The sequence below is a fragment of the Euleptes europaea genome, chromosome 21 (assembly GCF_029931775.1).
Source record: "Euleptes europaea isolate rEulEur1 chromosome 21, rEulEur1.hap1, whole genome shotgun sequence".
Taxonomy (NCBI): Eukaryota; Metazoa; Chordata; class Lepidosauria; order Squamata; family Sphaerodactylidae; genus Euleptes; species Euleptes europaea.
The window spans coordinates 17,452,932-17,478,321 of NC_079332.1; the positions used below are offsets into that span (position 1 = coordinate 17,452,932).

Sequence of the window (25,390 nt, forward strand, 5' to 3'; positions counted from 1 at the left end):
ATAGCCAATTTGAATGATTTTCACATTTCTATATTTACTCTTCTATTTAGACACAGTGTATTGTAAACGTTTAACATTTTGAATACGATGAGTTTATTTTTAACGGAAACTGTTATATATTGTTTTCATATGTCATATTGTTTTTATACATTTAATGCTTTACCCTTCCCTTTTTTTCCTTCCTGTATCCCCCCAATCTTATAAATAAATAAATAAATAAAAAAGGTTGAGGTATGCCATAAACTGAGGAGAAATTCCTGTCAGAAATGGCACCCCCACAGAAAACGTTAGCGAGGCAACAGGTGACAGGGAAGGTGAATCTACCACAGAAGAAAATCTTAGTTAAGAAGTGGAAATGATGAGGATGAAAGCTGAGTTAGCTAAAACTGAGGCAGAAAAGGCTAAAACTGAAGCAAAGAATTGGGTACAATTGAAGCCGAAAAAGAGGGGGGGGGGAAATGGCAAAACCAAGAGAAGAAAAATAAGAAGGGTTGGTTTTTATATGCTCATTTTCTCTGCCACTTAAGGAAGAATCAAATCGGCTTGCGACCCCCTTGTGAGGTAGGCGGGGCTGAGGTAGGGTTGCCACTCCCTCTTTGCCACTGGCGGGAGATTTCTGGGGCGGGGCCTGGGGAGGGCAGGGTTTGGGGCGGGGCGGGGCATCAGTGCCACAGAGTTCAATCGCAGCTCGTTGAGAATCCAGCCTGCAAGGGCGGCGTAAGAGGTGAAAAAGGTCTAGGAGTGAAATGAAGATTTTTTGCGCAATTGCTTAAAGGCGCCCACGCCGCCGCGAGCAAAGTACTGGCCTACGAGCTGAAGACGCTGGAAAGCGAAACGCAACGCTAGCTGCGACTGGCCCCAGGTCGCCCAGCTGGCTTCATGGGGAGGAGTGGGGAAACCAACCCGGTTTGCCAGATTAGCGTCCGCCGCTCACGTGGAGGAGCGGGGTATCAAACCCAGTTCTCCAGATTCCCCCGCTCCAAACCACCGCTCTTAACCACTACACCACGCAGGGATTAGGGATTTGGAGTGAGGTTCCCACCAATGTGCAGATGACACTGATAGCTGAATCAGGCAGCCCTGTGGAGCAGGACCTCGGGAAAGGCAATGGGATGGGTGAGGACCAATAAACTCAAGCTCAGTCCAGGCAAGGCAGAGGTGCTATCGGTCAGTGATGGGGCAGCTTGAGGACTGAGCAGTCAGCCTGTCCGGGGGGGGGGGGGGTGGCACTACCCCGAAGAAACAGATCTGTAGCCTGGTGCCGTTGCTGGATTCTACGACTGGGTCTCCTCCGAGGTACACAGCCCCTTTGATCGGCTTCAGCTGGTGCAATAGCTACGGATGTCCCTTGAGGAGCACAATTTGGCCATGGCAATCCATGCTCTCATCACATGAAAGGGGAGGGGCAGTGGCTCAGTGGTAGAGCCTCTGCTTGGCATGCAGAAGGGTCCCAGGTTCCATTCCCGGCATCTCCACTTAAAGGGACTAGGTGAGTAAGTGATGGGAAAGACCTCTGCCTATGACCCTGGAAAGCCATTGCCGGTCTGAGTAGACGATACTGACTTTGATGGACCAAGGGTCTGGTTCAGTATAAGGCAGCTTTATTTAGAATAAGGGGAGGGGCTGTGGCTCAGTGGTAGAGCCTCTGCTTGGCATGCAGAAGGTCCCAGGTTCAATCCCCGGCATCTCCAGTTAAAGGGACCGGGCAAGCAGGTGACGTGAAAGACCCCTGCCTGAGACCCTGGAGAGCCACTGCCGGTCTGAGTAGACAATACTGACTTTGATGGACCAAAGGTCTGATTCAGTAGAAGTCAGCTTCATGTGCTCATGTGTTCAACCAGGGCCGATCCTTCTTAGCTTCTGAGATCTGATGAGATCGGGCTAGCCTGGGCCATCCAAGTCAGGGCAAGAGACAAACAGGTAGTTTGCCATACTGACTTCGATGGACCTGGGTCTGATTCAGTAGAAGGCAGCTTCATGTGTTCTGGGCAAGGGGGTGCCGGTCATCTGCTTGCGTGCAGAAGGTCCCAGGTTCAATCCCCGGCATCTCCAGTTAAAGGGACCAGGCGAGCAGGCGATGTGAAAGGCCTCTGCCTGAGTCTGAGTAGACGATACTGACTTTGATGGACTAAGGGTCTGATTCAGTAGAAGGCAGCTCCATGTGTTCATGTATTCACATCCATCCAGGTTAGATTACTGTAATGCGCTCTCTGTGGGGCTGCTTTTGAAGACTGTGCGGAAACCTCCCTTGGTCTCCAGTGCAGCTGCTAAAGGCTGGATACAGGGGTCCTACCATGGCCGTGTGCCGAGAAGCCCGCACTGGCCGCCCACCCGTTTCATGCCCAGTTCAAAGGGCTGCTTCTGACTTGCAGGTAGGGATGCCAACCTCCAGGTGGTGGCTGGAGATCTCCTGCTATTACCACCGATCTCCAGCCGATAGAGATCAGCTCCCCTGGGGGAAAGGTCCACTTTGGCCACTGGACCCTGTGGCCGTGAAGTCCCTCCCCAAACTCCTCCTTCCTCCGGCTCCGCCCCGAAACCTCCAGGTATTTCCCAACCCAGAGCTGGCAACGCTACTTGCAAGGCCTTCAGGTGGCTTGGGGTCAGGGTGCCTGAAGAGCCGCCTGGAAGAAAAATATGGGGGAATGGGAGGCTTGGATGAAATATTGTGAATATGAATTAGGACTGGGGAAAATGGAAGAGTACCTTTTAATCTGATCTAGATGACATTGCTAACAAAAAGAAGTGTAATCAATTATATTAATAGCATATTGTGACTGAAACTTAATTGAGATATAAGATTAATTAAGATCAGACTATATCACGATGGGATAGAATACTTTATTAAGAGGCGGACGGAGGTGATGGGGAAGTCAATAAATTTTCCTTTATTTTTTATTTTTATTTAGTACTTAAATAACTATAACAACATTACTTATGATTTAGTTTTTTATATTACTTTTATTGTTGTTTGTTAACATGGAAAATTTATATTATAAAAAACAATAAAAAATTTCAAAAAAAAAAAGAGCCGCCTGGAAGAAAAAGACGAATGCAATCAACAACGAACCAACACCCCCCCCCCTTCTTCTTCTTTCTCCTTTGCGGGGCCGTCTTGGCAGCCTCCGCCCTTCCCGCGCCGTTCAGCCTCGCCGGCAGCCGCCCCACCGCGCGGACTGGCCCCCACCCTCGCCGCGGCCTCTGCTCGGCCTTCTCGCTTGTCTTCCCCCGCCGCGCGCAGCGCATCCTGGGGGTTGTAGTTCTCGGGCGGAGGCACTCGCTTTCCCGGGGTGCCCCGCGCGGGAGCGGCCTGGGCCGAGCGACGGAGCCTCCCCGACGCCCGACTCGCCTCGCCGCCGCCGCCGCGATGGGCTCCCTGCTCAGCCGCCGCATCGCCGGCGTGGAGGACATCGACATCCAGGCCAACTCGGCCTACCGCTACCCCCCCAAGTCCGGTGAGCCCCCTCCCCCCTTTGGGACCCCCCCCCCGCCGGCCCTTCCCGAGGGGAGATGCTCACGGGAGGGGGAGGCCTGCTGTGGCCCCTCGGGAATGCAGGCCGGGATGATTTGGGGAGGGGGCACGGTTCCCATCTCCAGTTGGGAAATTCCTGGAGGTTTGGGGGCGGAGCCTGGGGAGGGGGGAGGGTCCCCCAATGCCCCAGAGCCCACCCTCAAAAGCAGAACTGGTCTCTGTCGCCAGGAGGTCTCCAGGAGCCACCTGGAGGTTGGCATCATTGTGGGGTGTGTCAGCCCCCTGGGGAGTTGCTTTTGCGCGGGGGGGGCAGGTGAATCTCTTTCCCCCTGCTGTGCCTGTGGAACTCCCCGCTTGGGCAGGGATCACAATATCTGCTTGCCCAGGGCGGCTTCTGCCCCCCCACCCCTCCCTCTCTTTGCCCTTGTCCCTGACCGCGGGGCATCAACCCAGAGGGTCATTTATTTGTTTCTGTTGCAGATTTAAGAGTAGCAGTTCTCTTACAAAGGGATTTTAAAGGGAGATTGGAAAGAGAAACTGCTGAAATACGATTGATATTCAAACTAAAGTCAATGCATTTACCTGGGCTGAATAAAGACCTTGCATTCATGGCTCATTACCAATGCTGATTTCTCCACACCCATTTCTCCCCTGGACATCACAGGCTCTTCTGCATACCACACCTAATCCCGTCACGCCTGCCATTCACATTGACATACTGTTAACATTTACCTACTAATGCTTGTCTGAATTCACTCTCCTCTACTTAAAGACCGATGGATTCACATTCTAGCTGTATCTGAAGTAGTGAGCTGTGGCTCACGAAAGCTCATACCCTACCAGAAAATATTTTTGTTAGTCTTTCAGGTGCTACTGGACTCTTGCCCTTTTTGACTGCTGTAAACAGACTAACACGGCTACCCACTGTGATTTATTTGTTTATTTGCTGTATTCACATTTCACCTTTCTCCCCAAACGGGGGCCCAAAGCTGCTCATGTCATTCTCTTCTTTTTTTTCATCCTCACTACAACCCTGTGAGGTAGATTGGACTGAGCTCTTGTGTGTGTGTGTGACTTGCCCAAGGCTGGCCAGCAAGCTTCTGTGACCAGAGCAGGGATTGGAGCCTGGCTCTCTCAGATCCTAGTCGAACTTCTACACCATGCTGGCTCTGTGGGGTGGCTTTGCTTTGGGCGGGGTGGCGGAGGGCTCAGTCCAATGTTTTGAACTGTCACGGCCCCTTCGAGACCTCTGGGACACAGGTCTTTGCATCTGGCTTTGTACCTGCCTCCTTCGCCACAGAGGAAGCCCACCCAATGGAGATGTGGAAGAAACCGCTCCTGGGGTTGCCAACCGTGTCCCATATGCTGACCCTCATCTGTGGGCTTGTTTCCTGCATCCATGCTAACGTGCAGATCTAGGGATGCCAACCTCCAGGAGCTGGAAATCTCCTGCTATTACAACTGATCTCCAGGCAACAGAGATCAGTTCATAGTGTTGCCAACCTCCAGGTGGAGGCTGATCTCCCAGTATTACAACTGGGGAGGGGTTGTGGCTCAGTGGTAGAGCCTCTGCTTTACATGCAGAAGGTCCCAGGTTCAATCCCCGGCATCTCCAGTTAAAGGGACCAGGCAGGTAAGTGATGTGAAAGACCCTAGAGAGCCGCCACTGGTCTGAGAAGACAATACTGACTTTGATGGACCAATGGTGGAGTATTCAGTATAAGGCAGCTTCATGTGTTCATGTGATCTCCAAATGACAGAGATCAGTTCACCTGGAGAAAATGGCTGCTTTGGAAGGTGGGCTCTATGTTGTTATGGCCATTGAAGTCCCTCCCCAAACCCCGCCCTCCTCAGGCTCCATCCCCAAAATCTTCAGGTATTTCCCAACCCAGGGCTGGCAACCCTGGCTGATCGCAAACATGCCACGAGTTCAAATCTTTCAGCTTCCGGGCACAGCTGAAGCGGACCGCTGGCCTCGCAGAACCTTTCAGCCCAAACCCCGTATCTTGCTGTATAGGTGCAGTCAGGGTATTTTCAATCACCTTTTTGCCCCCCTCCTTTTCTCCAGGGAACTATTTTGCCAGCCATTTTTTCATGGGGGGAGAGAAGTTTGACACTCCGCATCCAGAGGGGTACCTTTTTGGGGAGAACATGGACCTTAACTTCCTCGGCAACCGGCCAGTCCAGGTGAGTATTCTTAAGTTACAAGCGGGAGACTCATTGGCACCAGAAGGAATGGGGGTGAGGGTGGGTGGGTAAGCAGCCATCTCTAGCGAGTTCTCCTAATTTGATTTCATCCTTCCACCTTATTTGGAGTGTTGCTTTTTTTTGTTTGCTGTTTAAAGAAAAGGCTTTCCAGTTGCATTCGGAATGAGGATTGATATATTTCAGAAAAGTAAAAGTACAAAATATGTTTTCTATTTTTTTAATTTATTTTTTAAGATAATGATAAGATACAAAGAATAATAAAAAATAAGCAAAAAAAAATAGATAACACTGAGATTGCTACTACCCATTAAATTAATCTGACTTGTTTAAGACAGAATAACTAATGGCCATCATCTATACCAGTGGTTCGCAAACTGTGCTCCACGGAGCACTTGGTGCTCTGCAAAATATCTTCTAGTGCTCCGTGAAAAGATTGGAAAGAAAAATACTACTGTCATTCGGTTTAGTATGTAGGTGCTTGGTGAAAATTAGTGCTCCGTGATTAATTTCTCTCCTGAAAAGTGCTCCATGACTCAAAAAGTTTGGCAACCGCTGATTTATACAGTCGTTTATAGACCTAAGTTATAACACTTGAAAATATTTTGTTTCGGGAAAAACAGTGTATTAGATATATAAGCCATCATATTTCTACAGTCATTTCTATATTTGACTCTTTCCATCCTGTGATTTCTAGATAATCAGTATCCAAGATACAATACCACAAATATTTTGTTAATTTATAAACTGCTTCATATTTGTAATATCTTATCCAGGATGGCTAAACGTTATACAAATAATCTTAATTAAGTTTCATCAAAAGTACAAAATATATTTTCTATAATCCCCACAAAGCTAATTCTTTTTAGAAAGTGCCCCTCACAATGACAACTGGTACTCTAAAGATGTCGGGCTTTCTTATGAAAACGTGCTGGTTTCTGTGCGTGTGCAGCCTTTCATTTGTATCTTGCCTGGATGCCCGTGGCCGAGTTCTGCCTTGGTGCAGAGGTGCCTCATCTATGGATCTCGGGTTGGGCTTTGCCAACCAATCTGCCCATCTCCCTTGGTATGTCTTTTACCCAAACGGCTTCTGGTCTTTCGTTCCAGTTCCCTTATGTAACCCCGGCGCCTCATGAGCCAGTGAAGACATTGCGGAGCTTGGTGAATATCCGTAAAGACTCCCTTCGCCTGGTCAGGTACAGTAGACAGACATGTCTGGAGCAAGCAGAGGCGAGACTTTTGTCTCAGGCCACGTAGTGGTCAGGGTTTCCCTTATGGCTTATCTGCTGCTACAGGCAAGGGGCCTCTTACATTGCTGTTCATGTCCGTAGCACCATCAGAGGGCCGTGGCACTTCTACTGAGTACAAGGAGGCTGGTCTCTTCCCTGAGGAGTTTGCAGCCAAGGTTTTGACACTAGGGAGGGTGGAGAAACAGCTAAGATCCTGTGCGGAAAGTTATCAGATTCGTTTGTAATAACAACTCTGTATTAAAAAGGAAATGTCAAGAAACTGTACAGTTTAGGGGAGGGGCTGTGGCTGAGTGGTAGGGCATCTGCTTGGCATGCGGAAGGTCCCAGGTTCAATTCCCAACATCTCCAGTTAAAGGGACTAGGCAGGTAGGTGATGTGAATGGGACCCTGGAGAGCTGCTGCCAGTCTGAGTGTATAGTATAGGGCTGTGATTCAGTGGTTGAACATCTGCTTGGCATGCAGAAGGCCCTAGGTTCAATCCCCGGCATCTCCAGTTAAAGGGACCAGGCAAGTAGGTGATGCAAAAGACCTCTGCCTGAGACCCTGGAGAGTTGCTGCCGGTCTGAGTAGACAATACTGACTTTGATGGACTGAGGGTCAGATTCAGTAGAAGGCAGCTTCATGTATTTATATGGGACCAGGAGGGTTCAAACCGCCTCCCTTTTCACTGGTCATGAGTGGCCAGTCAGTTGACGACGTAACCATTTTTACTGGCCTTGAGCTTGGGATCAGTGAGATGAAGGCCCGAGTCACAGGGAGGGATCCTTGTCCTGGCGGCAGAGAACAAAAGTCCACCTGCAGACCTGTTAGAGGCAGCCAGCGCTTGGTGGCGGAGGCAACACGTTGGGATGGCTGAGAGGGTCGGTGGAGCAGGAGCCGGAGCCTTCCAGGCACAGCCAGGCCGGGGGTGGGGGTGGGCCGCTTAGGATGTGAGAGCAGGAAGTTCGAGGGCGGACCGGAAGCCAGCTCCTAAATTTAAGGAAGGGCCTTGTGTGATAAGAATGATGGAGGAGAGAAATGATCTCAGTGGTAAAACACTGGATAGAGAGAGGAAGAGGCCGTGGTGTGCAGTGGAGGAGGCAGCCGCAGAAGGGCTGGCCGGAGTGCGGAGAGGTTGTGTGAAGATGGCAGAGGAAGGGAGCCGTGTCCTTGTAGTTTTGGACGTGGCATGGCTCAGCACGCTGGTGCACAGGGTGGTTCCGTCTTTGGCTCCTGCGGCATCCATGGGTCTTGGCTGTATAGGATGAAGGCCCTGGTCCCATGGCCTGCCTGGACTCCTTGATGGCTACTGGAGAAAGGGCGGGAGGTGAAGGCATGGCAGGGATGGAGAGGGGGGAGCACCACCAACCCATGTCCTCCTTCGAAGAGTAGAGCCTGTGCTGGTGAGGGCTAGAGGCCTGATATTGGTGAGACAAGCATAGAAAAAGACGTGAGTGGTTCAGGAACTTAGGTCTTGCCTGGGGCAAGTGAGTTCAATGGAGCCCCCCACCCCTGACTCCAGCTTCCTCTGTGTTAGGTATAAAGAGGACACTGACAGCCCCACTGAGGAGAGCGGGAAGCAGAGAGCCTCATACAGCCTGGAGTTCACCTTTGACGCTGACGCCCGGGTGGCCCTCACCATCTACTGCCAGGCGACAGAGGAGTTTGTGAGCGGCATGGCAGTGTAAGTGCCGGAAGGCTCTTTGTGCCACAGGATGACCTGCTGTGGGAATCCCCGACCGTTTTAACCTGGCGAGCACCTTGGGAACGCTGATGCAGGGTGGTGGACACAGCCACAAAATGGCCACCGCAGGAAGTGGAGCTGCACAATGTTGGGGGTGGGGGAGGTCAGGCATCACTCTTGACGGGCTCTTTAACATTTCGGGCAGAAGTTCATCTTAACAAGATGCCTTTTAAAATGAATATATCATTTTAAAATTCTTTGTTGCATGCACACAGCTTCCCTTCAGCTGCGCAGTGAAGCCCCTGTGTGGTGGGGGCAGCTGCCACCAAAGCCATTTTTAACAAAAATCTGCGCAGCCCGACAACAGCTCCATCTGTCCCCAACCTCTTTCTAAAAAGGCTTGGCGCGTGCCAGGAAAAGTGTTGGTAGGCACTGTGGCACCCACAGGCACCACGCTAGGGACGCATGATTTGTTGGAAGCCTCGGGCGGGGGTTTCTGCCCATCCAGCAGCCTCCTTTGTGGAGGTCTTCTCTCTGACTGGGGCACCATCTTAGCCCAGCCGCAGAGGGAATGTGGGGGTCTCCAAGACCATCAAGCAGGGTGGCGCTCGGGCAGTTCTGCGCAGTCTGTATCCTGCACACCTTCTGCAGCGGGTCTTGCAGCACGCCACTCCCAGGCATGTGGTGTGTCCCCAGTCTTGCAGGATGGGTCATGGGGATGGTCTTGATGGGCGACCTCCAGGGAAGCTGGCAGGGGCCACGTTTCCTTAAACAGGCCAAACGCAGAACCAAAGAGGGGCCCAACAGCAGCAGCAGAGAAACCCACGTTTCCAGTTGCTGCAGCCGGTGTGGAAGAGCCCAGTTCCCATCTTGAATCCGTACCGAGGTCAGGATGACCCCTGCAGGCCTTGTCAGTCTCCAGCTTCTCCAGGCTTATCGAGAACTCCGTTAGTAGCTCCAGGCTCAGGCTGTTCATGGGGGGTGGGGGCTCTTCAGCTTCATCACTGCGACCCCTAAGCGACACACCCACACGACAGCAGGAGAGACTAACAGGCTGGAGAATTGGGCTAAAACCAATAAAATGCACTTCAACAGAGATAAATGTAAACTTCTGCATTTAGGTACAAAAAATCAAATGCATAATTATAGGATGGGGGAGATTTGTCTTAGCAGTAGTGTGTGCGAAAAGGATCTTGGGGTCTTAGTAGACCAAACACTGAACATGAGTCAGCAGTGTGATGCGGTAGCTAAAAAGGCAAATGCCATCTTGGGCTGCATTAACAGAAGTATAGTGTCCAGATCACATGAAGTGATGGTATCGCTTTACTCTGCTCTGGTTAGACCTCACCTAGAGTATTGTGTTCAGTTTTGGGCACCACAATTTAAGAATGATGGAGATAAGCTGGAAAGTGTCCAGAGGAGGGCAACAAAGATGGTGAGGGGTCTGGAGACCAAGTCTTATGAGGAAAGGTTTAAGGAGCTGGGGATGTTTAGCCTGAAAAGGAGAAGACTGAGAGGGGATATGATAACCATCTTCAAGTACTAGAGGATGGTGCCGAGTTGTTTTCTGTTGCCCCAGAAGGTGGGACCAGAACCAACAGGTTAAAATTAAATCCGAAGAGTTTCCATCTAGACATTAGGAAGAATTTTCTAACAGTTAGAGCGGTTCCTTGGTGGAACAGGCTTCCTTGGGAGGTGGTAAGCTTTTTTCCCCTGGAGGTTTGTAAGCAGAGGCTAGATGGCCATCTGTCAGCAATGCTGATTCTATGAACTTAGGCAGTTCATGAGAGGGAGGGCATCTTCTGGGCACTGGGGTGTGTGTGTGGGGGAGGTAGTTGTGAATTTCCTGCATTGTGCAGGGGGTTGGACTAGATGACCCTGGTGGTCCCTTCCAACTGTATGATTCTGCTCTAGCAGGGCTGCTCTTACATAAGAAAAGCCCTGTTGGATCAGGCCAAGGCCCATCAAGTCCAGCGGCCAACCAGGTGCCCCTAGGAACCCAGCAAACAAGACTTTGACTGCAGCAGCATTGTCCTGCCTGTGTTCCAAAGCATCTAATATAATAGCCATGCTCATCTGATCCTGGAGAGAATAGGTATGCATCATGACTAGTAGCCATGAATAGCCCTCTCCTCCATGAACATGTTCCCTCTTAAAGCCTTCCAAGTTGGCAGCCATCACCACATCCTGTGGCAGGGAGTTCCACAAATTAACCATGCATTGTGTGAAGAAATAGTTCCTTTGGTCTGTTTTGAATCTCTCAGCCTCCAGCTTCAGCAGATGACCCCTTGTTCTGGTATTATGAGTGAGGGAGAAAAGCTTCTCCTTGTCCACTCCACACCATGCATAATTTTATAGGCCTTTATCATGGCTCCCCTTAACTGCCTTCTTTCCAAGCTCAACAGCCCTAAGCAGGCAGTTGCAGGAGGCACCTCAGCACCCATGCACCAGCGCCTCAGTTGGCCTCGGCTTGTGCTCGGCTGATTTCTGGCAATGGCCAGCCGCTGGCTACAGGTGGGCCGGCCAGAGCAGCATTCAGCTCGAGCCTCTTTCTGCCCCCTGCAGTTACAGCACCAAGAGCCCCTCCCTGCAGTCTGAGACGGTCCACTACAAGCGTGGGGTGAGCCAGCAGTTCTCGCTGCCCTCCTTCAAGATCGACTTCTCCGACTGGAAGGAGGATGAGGTAACCCGCCTGCTCTCCCGGGCTCTTGAATCCGCCCTCTCTGCTCCCCCCTGGCCTCTTGTGGCTCAGGCGCATGGCTCCTGGGTGGGCTTGTGGCTTTTCGTACCAGTCTGGGGAGTGGAAAGAGCAGCTGGGAGGTGGAGCCGAGCACAGCCTTGCCCCGGAGGGAGAGCTGGCAGTGGGCGGCCCTTGGGGGTCCCGCCTCCCTTCGAGAAGCAGGGGCTGCCCCTCTGCCGTGCCACCGGGCCGGATCCCTCAGCGCCTGGCCCTGGGCCTTTGCCTCTACAACTGACCTCTCTTGCCTTGCTTTCCTCTCCCAGCTGAACTTTGACCTGGACCGCGGCGTGTTCCCTGTTGTCATCCAGGCCGTGGTGGACGAAGGCGATGGTAAGTGAGAGGAAGGGGCCTCAGTCATGATTCTGTTTCAGAAAGTGCAAGGGCTGAAGAGGCGGGCAGGTGACACAACTGACCTTTCTGCAGGCCTCAAAGGGCACATATTCCACCCAGAGAGAATTTGTGCAAGAGGCAAACAGCTGAGTGTCTGACGCTCCAGACTGCTGCGGAAGGACCAGGCCTTAGACTTGGCATGCAGGAGATTGGGGGGTGCCGGTGGGAGATTGCTTGTGCTCTCCGGCCCATGGGGAAAGGGCCATGAGCAAAAGAGTATGCGATGGAGGCTCTGGGTACCTTTGAGAGAGGAGCCTTGCTGGGGAGAGTCTTTGTCCTCAGAGTGGGGCCTGTCTGAACTGGGACGGGCTGAAGGCACTGCATGGAGGGCTGTGCCGCCCATTATCCTTTGCCGAGCCACAGAGTGCACTCGGGTGCCTCTGTAAACGATCCAAGCTCGGCATTCTCTGCCAGGGAGTGAAATCCCAGGAGCTCTTTCGGTCTGTTGTGACGGAAGAGCTTTTTGCATGGACTGAGCAGAAATGCAGGACTGGCTGCTGACCGGGTAGCAGAGAAAAGAGCGCCACACACGCCCGGATCCTGCAGGGTCATCAGATCTAATCTCGCTCCCCTCTTGGCTGGCAGAGCTGCTGGGAAGGTGCCCATGACTGCCTGGGGGAAGGGGAGGGTCTCTCTGAGCAGGCCCTTCCAGCTCCACAGTTACGACGGGAATCCCAAGTGTGGGGGGGCAGCCATGGGGCTTCCCAAGCATCTGGGCCCCCGGTTCTCCTGGGCCTCTGGTTTCTCTTCCAGTGGTGGTGGAAGTGACAGGCCATGCGCACATCCTCCTGGCTGCCTTTGAAAAGGTAAGAGAGGCTCTTGCAGGGGTGTTATGGGACAGCAGAAGCGCTCCTCTTGTGCTGAATGGGGGGGGGGGAAAGCACTGACTTTGTCCCTGAGGCAGCTGGGTCTATGCGGGGTCATTTGTGGGGGCTGGAGCACCGGAGAGGCAAGAGCGCCCTTCCGCAGCGCAGCCTCCTTGCCTGGCTCTCTCCTGTCTCTGTTGCCTCGGCCCCTTTCCTGCTTCCCACACAACCCACCTCCTGCTTTTAAACAGAAAACCAGTATACCAATAGGGGAGTGGTACCCAAAGTACACATACACAGAAAAAAAAATACCACTAGACACCTGAATGTGATCAATTATATAATTTCAAAAAGGTGATTTATAATTCCAAATGTACACTTATAATATTCAGAATACTTATGTCCAAACAATGCAAACTATCCATACAAGGTTTCACGATTATGTCCTTGTTTCGTATCAGCTTCATCAGAAGTCTGTTGCTTTATATCTTGCTATTTGCAGGAGAATCTTGACCGTTTCTTTTAGTCTCTCTGATTTTAATCCTGTTGCCAAGCAGATTGTTCTGTTTGAGCTGGTAGACCACGCCGGTGCGGCATCAGCCTTTCGCCCAGGTCTGTAAATTCTCCTGTAAATAGCAAGATATAAAGTAACAGACTTCTGATAAAGCTGATGCGAAACAAGGACATAATCGTGAAACCTTGTATAGATAGTTTGCATTGCTTGGACATATTTTGAATATTATAAGCGTACATTTGGAATTATAAATCACCTTTTTGAAATAATATAATTGATCATATTCAGGGGTATAGGGGCATTTTAAATGGAAAACCGGCAGCACCTGCGGTCTCTGAGCTTGCTGGTGGAGTTAGTTGGCCGGCAGGTTCCGTGCATCTGTGCCGGGATGCTGAAAACCATCCTTGTGGGAGTGGGCCGGTGGCTTCCTTCTCACCTGCTTCTGGAGTTGTGTAGAGCCGCACTGATCTCCTTTTCCTCTCTGGTTGCTCCCTCCTCTCCCACAGCATGTCGATGGCAGTTTCTCTGTGAAGCCCTTGAAGCAGAAGCAGATCGTAAGTTCTCATGGATCAAGGAGTGATTTAAAATATTTATTAGCCGCCTTTCTTCCTTACAGCGCTCGTGGCAGCTTAAAATTATCATAAAATGCATGAAACAGATCACATAAAAACCATAAAACCAAAATTTAAAATAGCAGTTTGGGACTCCCCTTTGAGTCAGCTCCAGGTTCGGCTGAAATTCTGAATGTCTCCTGAGAGACCCTGCCCCTTGTCCGTCCGTTTCCCCCCCCCCCTCCCAAGATTGAGTTGCATTCTGAAGTTCCTGCCGGGAACTTTTGTTTTGCCTTCACAAAGGATCTTGCTGGAAACTAACAAACGAGCAAGGTTTGCCTTGAGTGGACATGAGAATGGAAAACGGGGCAAGAGAAATCTTTAAAGGGAGCCCCCATGACAGGCAGAAGGGCTTGATGTGTCATTTGGTCAGATCTAAGCACGGGGACGGATGGACAAGAAGGTTTAGTCACATGACGCGTGATCCATTTCTTAGACTAGAGGAGGGAGGGGCTGCGGCAGCCACTGGGTAAGGAATTCTGCAGCCAGGTGGCCAACCGAGGGCGGGTGGAGGACAGCCACCGCTCCTTTGCCTGCTCCCCTTCTGGAACTGCCAACTTCCTTGCTGGTTGGTGGGTGCCTGTTTCTTGAGCTTGAAGCAGACAGAAGTCCCATAGGTACTGCATGGGGAGAGTGTAAGGTGTAACCATAAGGCACTTATAACGCTCCAGCTTCCAATTCCTGGGACAGGTTGCTTCAGAGGCCAAATGAGAGAGAGAACTTTGTTCTTAAAGCAAGGCAGGAAAGAGAGCAGAGTTGGCCACTCTCCTGAACTCTCCCCTCTTTGGCCCACCTGATCTGGACCGTGCAGGCTGATCCACCCATGTGACAATTATGTAAATTATGAGAGCCATTGTGGTGTAGTGGTTAAGAGCAGTGGTTTGGAGCGGTGGACGCTGAGCTAGAGAACCGGGTTTGATTCCCCACTCCTCCACATGAGTGGTGGAGGCTAATCTGGTGAACTGGTTTTGTTTCCCCACTCCTACACATGAAGCTAGCTGGGTGACCTTGGGCTAGTCACAGCTCTCTTAGAGCTCTCTCAGCCCCACCTACCTCCCAGGGTGTCTGTTGTGGGGAGGGGAAGGGAAGGTGATTGTAAGCTGGTTTGATTCTTCCTTAAGTGTTAGAGAAAGTCGACATATAAAACCAACTCTTGTTCTGCCCCCCCTTCCCAGGTGGATCGGGTCAGCTACCTGCTTCAGGAGATATACGGCATCGAGAACAAGAACAATCAGGAGACGAAGGTGAGAAGAGGTGGCCTGCAGCCCCTGAGTTGGAGGTTGGAAGATGGCTGTGGAGGGGCAGGGGAGCCCCTTGTGTCCAGGGGAGGCCCTTCCTTCTCTCGCTGCCATTCTGGGACAGGGCCAGGAGCCAGTGTGGGGCAGCGGTCGGCACATCTGAGGGTTAGAATCAAAGAATCAAGAGTTGGAAGGGACCACCAGGGTCATCCAGTCCAACCCCCTGCACAATACAGGAATTTCACAGCTACCTCCCCCCCCACACTCCCAGTGACCCCTACTCCATGCCCAGAAGATGGCCAAGATGCCCTCCGTCTCATGACCTGTCTAAGGTCATAGAATCAGCGTTGCTGACAGATGGCCATCTAGCCTCTGCTTAAGAACCTCCAGTGAAAGAGGCTCACCCGAGGAAGCCTGTTCCACTGGCGAACCTCTCTAACTGTTAGAAATTTCTTCTTCTGTCTAGATGGAAACTCTTTTGATTTAATTTCAACCCGTTGGTTCTGGTCCGACCTTCTGGGGCAACAGAAAACAACTCCTCACCCTCCTCTATATGAAAGCCCTTCAAGTACTTGAAGATGGTTCTCATATCCCCTCTCAGTCTTCTCCTCTGCAGGCTAAACATACCCAGCTCCTTCAACCAATCCCCGCTTGTCCACGCAGCGGACGCCCTGTCTTTCGGCCTACCCTCCAGGGTGGTCATCAGTATCAGGCAGGGAGGGGAGAATTACTGCACGGCATTCCCGAAAGGAAGGGGCCGTAAATGTGTGGCGGGCGAGTCTGACTGGTGGGGGAACGGGGGCAGAAATGGGGGGTCTCGGACGGCGGGGGAGAATCTGACAGCTCAGGGGGAGCTGCCTCTTACGGCTCCCCAGAGAGGTCCCAGGGAAATCCCTTCCTCCTCCTCCTCGCAGCCCTGCGACGACGAGAACAGCGACAACAGCAACGAGTGTGTGGTGTGCCTCTCGGACCTGCGGGACACCCTCATCCTGCCCTGCAGGCACCTCTGCCTCTGCAACTCCTGTGCCGACACCCTGCGCTACCAAGCCAACAACTGCCCCATCTGCCGCTTGCGTGAGTCGGAGGAGGCCGCTGCTCCTCCGTGGGGGGCTCTTCCGCTCTCGGGCAGCTCTGCTGCGTGCGTGAGATTCTCCGCTGGGGCCCCCGCTTCCGTGGTTTAATACGCATCGCCAGCCTTATGTGGGAAGGAGCTTTCTGGAGGTCCTGGGGTGGAGGTTTCTGGGCTGGAAGGCGTACCTGTTCCTTAGATGAAATTAATGCCCTGGCATGGCAGCAGGGGCTCATATGGCCAGCCCAGCCCTGCCCGTTTGTGCTGCTAGAAGCCAGCCCTCCCCTCAGCCCCAGGGCAGTCATCCTAAGCAGCTTGGCCAGTGGGCTGTTAGGGGGTCCCGAGCCTCACACAGGCTCCTTGAATGTGGGCAGCGGCACTGAGTGGGCTGAGCAGGTCATCTCATCCCAGAGGCTTCCAATGCCCACGGTCATGGTGCCACTCGTCTTCCCTCCCAGCCTTCCGGGCCCTGCTGCAGATCCGAGCGGTGAGGAAGAAGCCGGGGGCTCTGTCCCCCATCTCCTTCAGCCCAGTCTTGGCCCAGACGCTGGACCACGACGAACACTCGGTGAGGGGCTGCAGCTCTTGGGGTAGGGAGGGGGGACCTGCTTGGAATACAGATGGTCTCCAGTTCCATCCCCGCCACCTTCAGCTTATGGGGGAAGGGTGGCCCATGTCGGGGAAGACCCTGGGGGTGAACCGCTGCCACGGAGAGAGGATGGGGTTGAGCTCGAGGGGCTGCTAAGGCAGTGTCATGGGCTCAGCAGAACGAGCTGTCATGTGTGTCGAGAGGCAGCGTGTCCTCATGAGTAGTTTGTGTGTGTGTGTGTGTGGGGGGTCTTGGGCATGGTGACCAGGACCTTTGCAGGTCCCACTGCAGCCTTGAGTCATGGAAACGGTAACGGTCGACCTAGGAGGGAGCATGGTGGCCAAGGAAAGGCTCTGTAAAGTTGGCAAAGCAAAAAGAGAATGAGAGCCCCTGGGTCGGTTTGGTTGGGTCCTGGGAACACGAGATCCCAGCGGTGGCACTGGAGTCTCCCCCTGTGGGCGAGAGGCTTAGCGGTGCTGGAGGCGTCGCCGGTGTCTGGCTGGTGGTGGGGAAGAGCAGGTCAGGGGTGAGCCAGGAAACCCAGCAGTGCAGAGGTGGAAGAGCTTTGCCTTGCTCTCCCTGCAGTGTTCGGACAACATCCCTCCTGGCTACGAGCCCATCTCCCTGCTGGAGGCCCTGAATGGCCTACGCTCTGTCTCGCCTTCCCTCCCTTCCGCTCCCCTCTATGACGAGATCACCTACACAGGGGTGCTTGACGGGCTCCCCCCACCCGGAAGACCCCTTGTGGGGCTCGACCGAGCCGTGGAGAGCAGTCACCAGAAGAGCAAACGCAGCAAGTCACCAGACAGGTGAGCGGCTCGGCCTGGGGAAGGGAGGGACCGCGGAGGGGCGGCCTGAGGTCCTTCCCTCTCTCCCGCAGGTTGGTACTGTCCATTCTTCGAGGCGGCTGGACTCGGGATCTCAACCTGACAGCTCTCACAGGGCTTTGCTTGGACCCTGCCACTCTCAGGAGAGGCCTGAGGGACTTCTGAGCCCACTTCCCCTCTGGGCTGGGGGCTGGGCGGGAAGCAAGCGTTGGCCAGGAGAGGACAAAGCCGCACCCCTGTTCCTCTCCACCCTTCCAACGGAGCTGGCTTCTCAAGCACAGCCGCCAACCTTCTTTCATTCTCCGCAGCGCCCTCCGGTCACCGTCTTCGCCGATCCACGAAGAAGACGAGGAGAAGCTCTCCGAAGACTCTGACCTGCAGCCGCCGCTGAGTGGGACGGAGCTCATTCTTTGCGAGAGCAACTCCCCCGAGGTGAGCTTCTCTTGTGCCCACGTGCCCCCTAGCCTCTTGGCAGATGCAGCAGGTCCAGACCAGCTGCTCCATGGAAGTACTGCAGTCAACTGCCCACAACTGCTGGGCTACTGGATGCCCCACGAAATGGGGGCCGTGGGTGGGTGTTGGGTGGGTGTGGCTGCACTTGGGGCTACAGGAAGAGCTCCCCGATTCCTGAAGGGTCTGGATCTTTGTCCACCAGACCCTGCTGAGGTCTGCAGTTGGAAGTGAGGATCCAGCGGGGGCCTTGCTGTTGCATCTGAACCCAGGCCTCCAAAACTGGTGGGGGGAACAGAGCCATTCTTCCAATTGATGCCAATGGCTAAGAAAAGGGCAAGTCTGCCCTCCTGCGCCAGGCTGGCTCCCATAGCTGAGTTTTGGAGGTGCCGTGGGAGGCTTTTTCTCCTCTGAAGTGTACGCAGAGCCAGCCCTCTGCCCTTCACCCCTCCTTTCGTTATCCTGTTTCTGGGGGGCACCACCGTCATTGGTCAGGCGCTTGGCAGGGGGTGAGATTTCCACATTCTGCTTCTGGGTTGCGGAAAGCATGCTCCCTGCTGCTGCTGAGCCCCGCCCACTCCTTCTTCAAGCTTTGCAGCTGGAAAGCAGGGCAGCCAGTTGGGGCGGGGAGGTTGGATTCTGTGGTGTTGCTCAGCCTGCTCTCTGCTGCTGCCAGAACCACAGACAGGTGGGCTTTAAGAAGGCCCATAGAGGACTCTCCCCTGGGAAAGCCGCCACTTAAAAATGACCTTGCTTTACAACCAAATCACAGCAGCGCAGCAGGAGAGAGATGGTGCCTTGAAAAAAAGCAGTTCTCGTTTGAATGAGTAAAATCAGGATGATGATGCCGGGATTCGCTGAATGCTGCTGTTGCTCTCCTCTCCAACCTGAACCTGTGGACGGAAAACCATTCCTGAAAGGACGTCTATTCAGAAGTTGTTCAGGAACGGCTCCGCCCAAGTTTGTTTCCCTTTGGCAGACTCTGGTCATTTATGCCTGGGAGTTTGACCTGAGGTTCGTTGCTGGCAGGACCCACACTTTCCTGTAGAAATCTTTGCACTAGCAGTCCCCAAGCTGAAATCAAGTCTCTGCCCCTTTAAATACTGTTTTGTAATTGGCTTACTTGTAGTGCTTACTGTGAGAGAAAATCCCCTCCAAACCCAACTGCCACATAAAAAAGCATTTTAAGAACAACAACATAAAAACCGGAGCAATCTGAAAGTGGTGGTGGGGGGAATCCAAGCCTCGGTTTTAAAAAAGCCTTTCTTGTGCTCAGAAAGAGCTCCGAGGATGCAGGAAGCATTTGAATCCCCGCCTCTGTCCATGCTGCTTTGTAATTGACTGTGAGTGAAACCAGGCTTGTGTGCCCCGCACTTTGCTTTCTGCATGGGGATTTCACCTGGGCTGAGCTCAGGGGAGAGGGAACAGTCGGGTTAACAGAGGAATGGGAAGACCTGGATGGCAGCGAGGTCACCACTAATGGAGGGGAAACTCATGCATAACTCCAAGGAACAACCAAGACAGACCGGGGGTGAACGTGAGTCGAAGTACCCATGCATAAATGACCTCAGACAACCAGTTTCCATGTTATGATGCAGCAAAACGGAGTCAGTGGAGGCAGGAGCCTCCAGCTCGGAATCGAGGTCTCCCACAGAAACAGAGGCCCTGATCGTGTGGATGCAATATTTTGAACTTGGGCTGTGTAAAGTGGATGTTTCCCTCCCTCCACTACCCTTCAGCAGTCATCTCTGCCCCCTGAAATTGTTCCCCTGTGGGAGTCCAAGGGGAGGGGCACAGTGGGGAGGAAAACAGCAAGTGATGCTCCCCCGTCCTCTTCTGCAAACGGAGGGGTCATGAGTCAGCAGAAAGGCAGCCTCTTCCATCCTTTGGCCCTTCATGAAAGTGTGTGTTTTTTAAGACATTAAATTACTATTAGCTGTTGCATCAAGAGCCTTTGCCATATTACATAGCTCCTAATCATTAGGAAAGCCTCCAGCATCATTCATATTGGACCTCATGTTTCTAAAAATGGATCGGAGAAAGGAGGCAGAGCTTATTCCAGCAGCTGTCCCACACAGAAGGAACGGGGCTGTCTCTCACACTCTTCCTCGGATCCTCTCTGCAGCAGTTGAAATGTGGGCAGAAGGACCCACAGACCTCCCCCACGGTCTAAGGGGACAGCTTTTATTAGGACCCATAACAGACCTCTGCCTTGTTTGGGCTTGAATGAACCTCTGACTACCCCAAACAAAGTCTGATAGCCTTTTTTTGCCAGCATTACTGCTCCCTGGCGCTAATTGGCAAAGGCAGGCAGATGTACAGGAAAAGGATCCTGGGAAGAACTGACATTTTAACGGAAGTGATTCAAGCAAACAGAGAGCATCTATCCACATTTTTTAAAAAGCTACCTGAAGTAAAAGGCAGTTAATCTCTGCTCTCGGTGCCAAGTGTGATGTTAACATCTACATGCAGAGCTGATTTATTATTTTAAAAGTAAATCCGTACTATGCAATGAAATGGGTCATTTATCTCTGTTCACCTCTGATGCAGCAGTTAAGCCAAAATCTATCATTGCCATAAAGGCTGAAAGAAGCAGAACGGCTGTTCCAACTAAAGCTCCACGTGGCTTTCTCTCTCAGCCTTCACAGGACAGTTTTTGCCTGATTCACCCAGATCACTAGTAACTGGATCCCGCAGCTTTGATCAAACTATCTAACCCCAGCAACCAGCAGTCTGATAGCAAACACAGGCAGCAGCTGTGATGGCGAGGTTCCTCTTTTCAAAACGGAAGAATCGGTCAGGAGTTGAGTGAGAATCCTCTCCAGCCGGAGAGCTTGTGGGGAGCTTTCAGTGCAGCCCTACTGAAGGGGGGCGCGTATTCGGTTTAGGGGCCGAGCCAGAAACAGAGGGATGCCCCCTCTGCCCACCTGGGAATGTTCCCCATGCCTTTCTCCTCTTGGACTGGAAGGATGGTGCCCCCTCCCGCCCAATGAGAACTGGCTAGTGGGGATCCTGGCAGAGCTTGCAAACTGGTGCGGCTGGTCTGGAGAGGGAGAAGGCCCAAGTTCTCTCGCCGTTCCCATTCCTGAATCTCCCACCACAGATCTGCTTTGCTAGCATGGCCTAATCTCATAGAATCGTAGAGTTGGAAGGGGGCCATACCGGACATCTAGTCCAGCCCCCTGCTCAATCCCTAGGATCGGCCTAGAGCATTCCCGACAAGCGTTTGTCCAGCCTCTGCTTAAAGACTGCCAGAGAAGGGGAGCTCTCCACCTCTCTCACCCAGGGTCTCCCTTTGGGGCTTGCAGGTCCTCCCTTCCCCCCCCCCCGCCCCGATCAAGGTGATTCCCTCCACCTCAGTGGAAGACAGGCTTGCTACCAGCCGTGGGCTTCTGAGGCCAATGGCCCAGGGCGCTCCCGCTGCCTCTTCCTTGTGGCTGCCGTCTGGGTCCTGCCTCTGCAAGCATCCTGCAGAAGCCTCCGGGCCAAGCCATGCATCCCAGAAGTCTCCTTCTGTGCTCACTGCTTCCTTCAAGGGATTGGACTGATCTCAGCGGGGTATGTGTGTGTGTGGAGTTTAGCTTAGAATCATAGAATCATAGAGTTGGAAGGGACCACCAGGGTCATCTAGTCCAACCCCCTGCACAATGCAGGAAATTAACAACTACCTCCCCCCACATCCCCAGCTTATTGTTGTTATGGTCATAGACCAGTGGGGAGGTGCTCTACTGCTTTGGGGTAAAAGGCCAGTCGTGTGGAATATTGTGGGGAGGGGCTGTGGCTCAGTGGTAGAGCATCTGCTTGGCATGCAGAAGGTCCCAGGTTCAGTCCCTGGCATCTCCAGTTAAAGGGGCAAGGCAGGGAGGTGAAGTGAAGGACCCCTGCCTGGTACCCTGGAGAGCCGCTGCCGGTCTGAGTAGACAATACTGACTTTGACAGACCAAGGGTCTGATTCAGTATAAGGCAGCTTCATGTGTGTTTATGTGAACTCTCTCCCTCTTCTGTTTTCAAGAGCCTGACAGTGGAAGAAGCGGAGGAGGTGGTCTCGCTACAGCAAGGTAAATACTAGGCGTGGCGGTGTGTGTGTGTCTGTGACAGTTGACCCTTCAGGGTTAGATTGGAACCAGCCAGCGCCCCCCCCCCCCCCCCCGAGGTCTGCTTCTCTGGGCGGAAGGCTTATCAGCACAGTAAGAGCTCGAGGTGGAATCCTTCCCGGGGTGTCGCTGAGTGCAGAATCCGCTGGTGGAAGATTTGGAGTTGGGCAGGGTGGAGCGGGAACAGAGCTGAGCCCCTGGAACTGGGTGGGAAGAGGCCCAGATTGAGGCCAGTCCTGGGGCACAGAAGGGAAGCTCGACCTGCGCGCGAGCAGTGGTGGGGAAGGGGGGCCCCTCGTTGCCTCCAGCCGCCCGAGCACCTTCTCTTCGGCCTGTCTCAGGTAGCCCGCTTCCCTCCGGCGAGGACATCCTCAACGAGAGCCCTGGGGGGGCCTGCGAGGCGATCACCCTCCCAAAAGCAGAGAGCGAGGCATTGCCGGCGGAGGTGTACGTGCCAGGTAACAGCCCAGAGGAGGGAGTGGGAGGCCCTGACACCAGGCCAGGAGCCCCGGGAGCTGGGAAGGAGCCCAGCCGGCCTCGCTTGCAGGAGGGTCCTCTGTGGCTCCCCCAGGCTGCCAACTCTCGCTTTGGGCACGGGAGCCAAGCACGGGAGGGCAGCACCCTCCCTGGCTGTGCTGGAGGCATCGGGGCTCCACCTGGGCTCATCACCTTCTGTTGATCTTGGCCCCTATTGCAAGGAATGGAAGCGGATGGGAAAGGCAGCGGAGGGAATACGGGGATGGGGCTTTTCTGTAAGCCTGGTCAAGTTGAGGGGGGAGCCTTTTAAGAAAGGCTTAGGGTGGCTGAGAGGGCCAAGGGGCCCCCTCTGAAGGCATGGTCTGCCCAAGAGAGGGTTCGAGAGGGCCAGTAGGGCCAGTGATGTTGGTGAGGGCAGCCGTGCGCTGTGGTGTGGCGGAGCCAGGAGGGGCCCGTGTGTCCCCAGCACTTTCTAACGTCTCCCTCTCTGTCTGCCCCCATGCCCCGCCCCCCGCCCCTCCCCCACCCTGCCTGAGCAGCGCTTGGCCCCGATTCCTGCTCTATTGGGATAGAGGAGTGAGCCGGTACGTCTTCTCTTTCCTCCGTACACGCTGGCAGGTGTCTTTCGGGAGGGGAGGGGGTGGGGTGGGGAAAGGCAGGCAGAATTGGGGGGTGGGGTGGCACAGGTAGACCCCCCGGGCTGTATCCCTGCCCACCAGTCCTGGGGTGTGGCTGGATGCAGCTTCGGGCAGAGGGGGGCCAATCTCCTTTGATGGTTCAGGCACCTGGGGGGGGTGGCTTCCATCCAGGTCTCACCATGCTGTTGCTTCTGCCTGGCCTCTCCAGGAAGGGAGGGGTGGCGGCTTGGCCCCTTTCCCCACACACCTCTCCCCCCTTCTAGGGTCTTCTGACTTTGCGGGCATCCTCCAGAGCCGCGGGACCAGCGACGCCGGGCCGGCCACCCTCTTCAGCCATCCCCATCTCTGTATGGAAAGCAGGCACAGCCCGGCCTGAGTTGGACCGCCAGGCACAGTGCAAAAGCCCACGAGCCCCTGGGGGCCACCGCTGCCGCCGCCTCCTCCCCCCGGGACGCTCTGCGCACGCTCTGTTCTGTTCTCTCCTGCTGCTGGCCAGGCAGTGTTCCCCCCGCAGTTGGACTTGGCCTCCCCCTATGATGGACTTGTGTCTTTGTACAGACGTGCATTGTTCAACTCCCTGCCCCTCCAGGACCCCCCAACCCCCTGCCCGGCAGGACCCCTCTCATTTCTTCTTGGGCAATTAAGACCGAAGGATCTTCCTCCCTCACTGCCGTCCTGCTGGAACTGCCTTCCCCGTGTCAATAGCTGGCGGGACTTCAGCCCTCTTAAACGTTCTGCCTGGCTGCAGGTTGGTGCAGTGGCCAGGCCGTGGCACCTCCCTTTGCTCTCCTGCCTGCCTTGCCCTGTCACTTGCTGGCAGACCCGGGAGGGTGGGTCCTTCCTTCCTGGGCTTTGCCACAGGGCCTCCTTGTGCCCCGGGGGTGGGGGGCATCTCTGTAAAACTGGGCAGCCAAGCACTGCTCCCGTGGTCAGCAGGGGGCTCTGCTGGAAGGGGAGGCCACCCCTGCTGCTGCGTGCCTGCCACTGGAGGGGACCTCCCTTTCCCCCATCCTCCAGTTTCCCTCTCCACCTCGGAGCATTTGCGGCCCAGGTGCAGACTTCCAGCAGAGGAGCCAGGCAAGAGCTGTGCTGCTGTGACCAGAGGCCACCTGCCCCACAGTTTCCCTCTCCCCTTTGACCCCCAGTGGCCCTGCTGCCGCTGTGACCCTGTGCCTGTCTGAGGCCCCCCACACAGGCTTTTGGAGAGGGGGATGAGGAAGGGCCAGCTGGATCGTGGCAGGAGTCCCTCCCGGGTCCCATTCCAGCCTCCACCCTCTTTCTGTCAAGCGTTGTTGGCTGGCGATAGGGAAGGAGAAGACCCTCGGGGCATGAGTGGTCCTCCCAGGCCCCTAACTTGGGCAAGCCAGAAAGGGAGATGCCGCGGCCTCCCCTCTTCGGCTCTCCTGCCCTGCCGGGGGCCGTGACGTGCCTGGGGTTTGCCCCGTCCTCTCTGGTGGTGCCATCCTTTTCTGTCCGTGTCTCCTGAAGGGCAGTGCTGAACTCTTGCCCACGCGGCTTGGTGTGTTTCTATATTTATAGGAATAAACTCCTCCTGTGTCTTGCCTGCGCTCCCGTCTCTGGCTGTTGGGGGGGTGGAGCAGACGCCCTTGAGCCCTTGGCGGCAGGGCGAGTGTTCCCCAGGGGCTGGGCGGCACAATCTCGGATGCGGCCTGGTTGCCCATTCAGAAGGACTGTGCGAGAGGCAGCATGCTTTGTAGCCCTTCCTGGGGAGCACAGGCGGGATGCTGCTGCCGCCGCTGCAGTCACCCTGTTTGTGGGCTTCCAAAAGACCTCTGGTTGGCCACTGTGTGAGCAGACGGCTGGACTTGATGGGCCTTTGGCCTGATCCAGCGTGGCTCTACGGAAGTCCTTATGCCTTCTGTGGGGCTAAGACGGGCTTCCCCTTCAGGCTGATGGGGCGCAGGGAGTGGTTTGGGCACAGGAAAGGCGTGAGTGAAATGCTAAGTTCTGCCCCTTCTCCTCCCAGCCCCAGATTGAGGGCGGGGCCAGTAGTTTCCTCTTGTTGACTGGTGGGCCTGCTCCTTGGGGGCTGCAGCTGAGCTGCCCCGCTTGCCTTTCAGGGGCAGCCATGGCACGGCACTGCCCCATCTGCCTCTTGCACCTCTCCTCCTCTGGAGAGCCAGCATGGTGTAGTGGTTAAGAGCAGACCAAAGCAACCTCTGCTCCTGGAAAATGGTGGGGAGGGGCAAAATCCTCATTCCCAAGGCTGGGGGCTTGTTCCTCATGTAAGAAAAACCCACACACAGCAACTTCTGCCACGTTACAGACTTTTCTTTTTTTACAAAAATGGAAAAGGGGGAAGTTGGGGGTCAGGGCCTCAGAACATTGGGAGGGGG

General features: G+C 54.2%; 1 protein-coding gene and 1 non-coding gene across 3 annotated transcripts; both read left to right on the forward strand.

Annotated features, from left to right (window-relative positions):
• The first annotated feature begins 3,345 nt into the window (after nt 1-3,345).
• Nucleotides 3,346-23,409, forward strand: MGRN1 (mahogunin ring finger 1). Of its 2 annotated transcripts, XM_056866188.1 has the most exons (16): nt 3,346-3,455; nt 5,541-5,659; nt 6,785-6,873; nt 8,444-8,590; nt 11,156-11,273; nt 11,594-11,660; nt 12,474-12,526; nt 13,547-13,594; nt 14,827-14,895; nt 15,804-15,963; nt 16,417-16,526; nt 17,133-17,356; nt 17,683-17,806; nt 21,837-21,882; nt 22,260-22,376; nt 23,297-23,409. In XM_056866188.1, the coding sequence occupies exons 1-16, from the start codon at nt 3,368-3,370 to the stop codon at nt 23,407-23,409; spliced, it is 1,692 nt and encodes a 563-aa protein (XP_056722166.1). In that variant the 5' UTR covers nt 3,346-3,367. The 2 variants fall into 2 exon arrangements, with proteins under 2 accessions (XP_056722166.1, XP_056722165.1); XM_056866187.1 differs by lacking the exon at nt 22,260-22,376.
• On the forward strand, nt 5,016-5,087 carry TRNAV-UAC (transfer RNA valine (anticodon UAC)). Its single transcript has one exon. It is a non-coding gene; the product is annotated as a tRNA-Val (tRNA).
• Nucleotides 23,410-25,390: the final 1,981 nt, after the last annotated feature.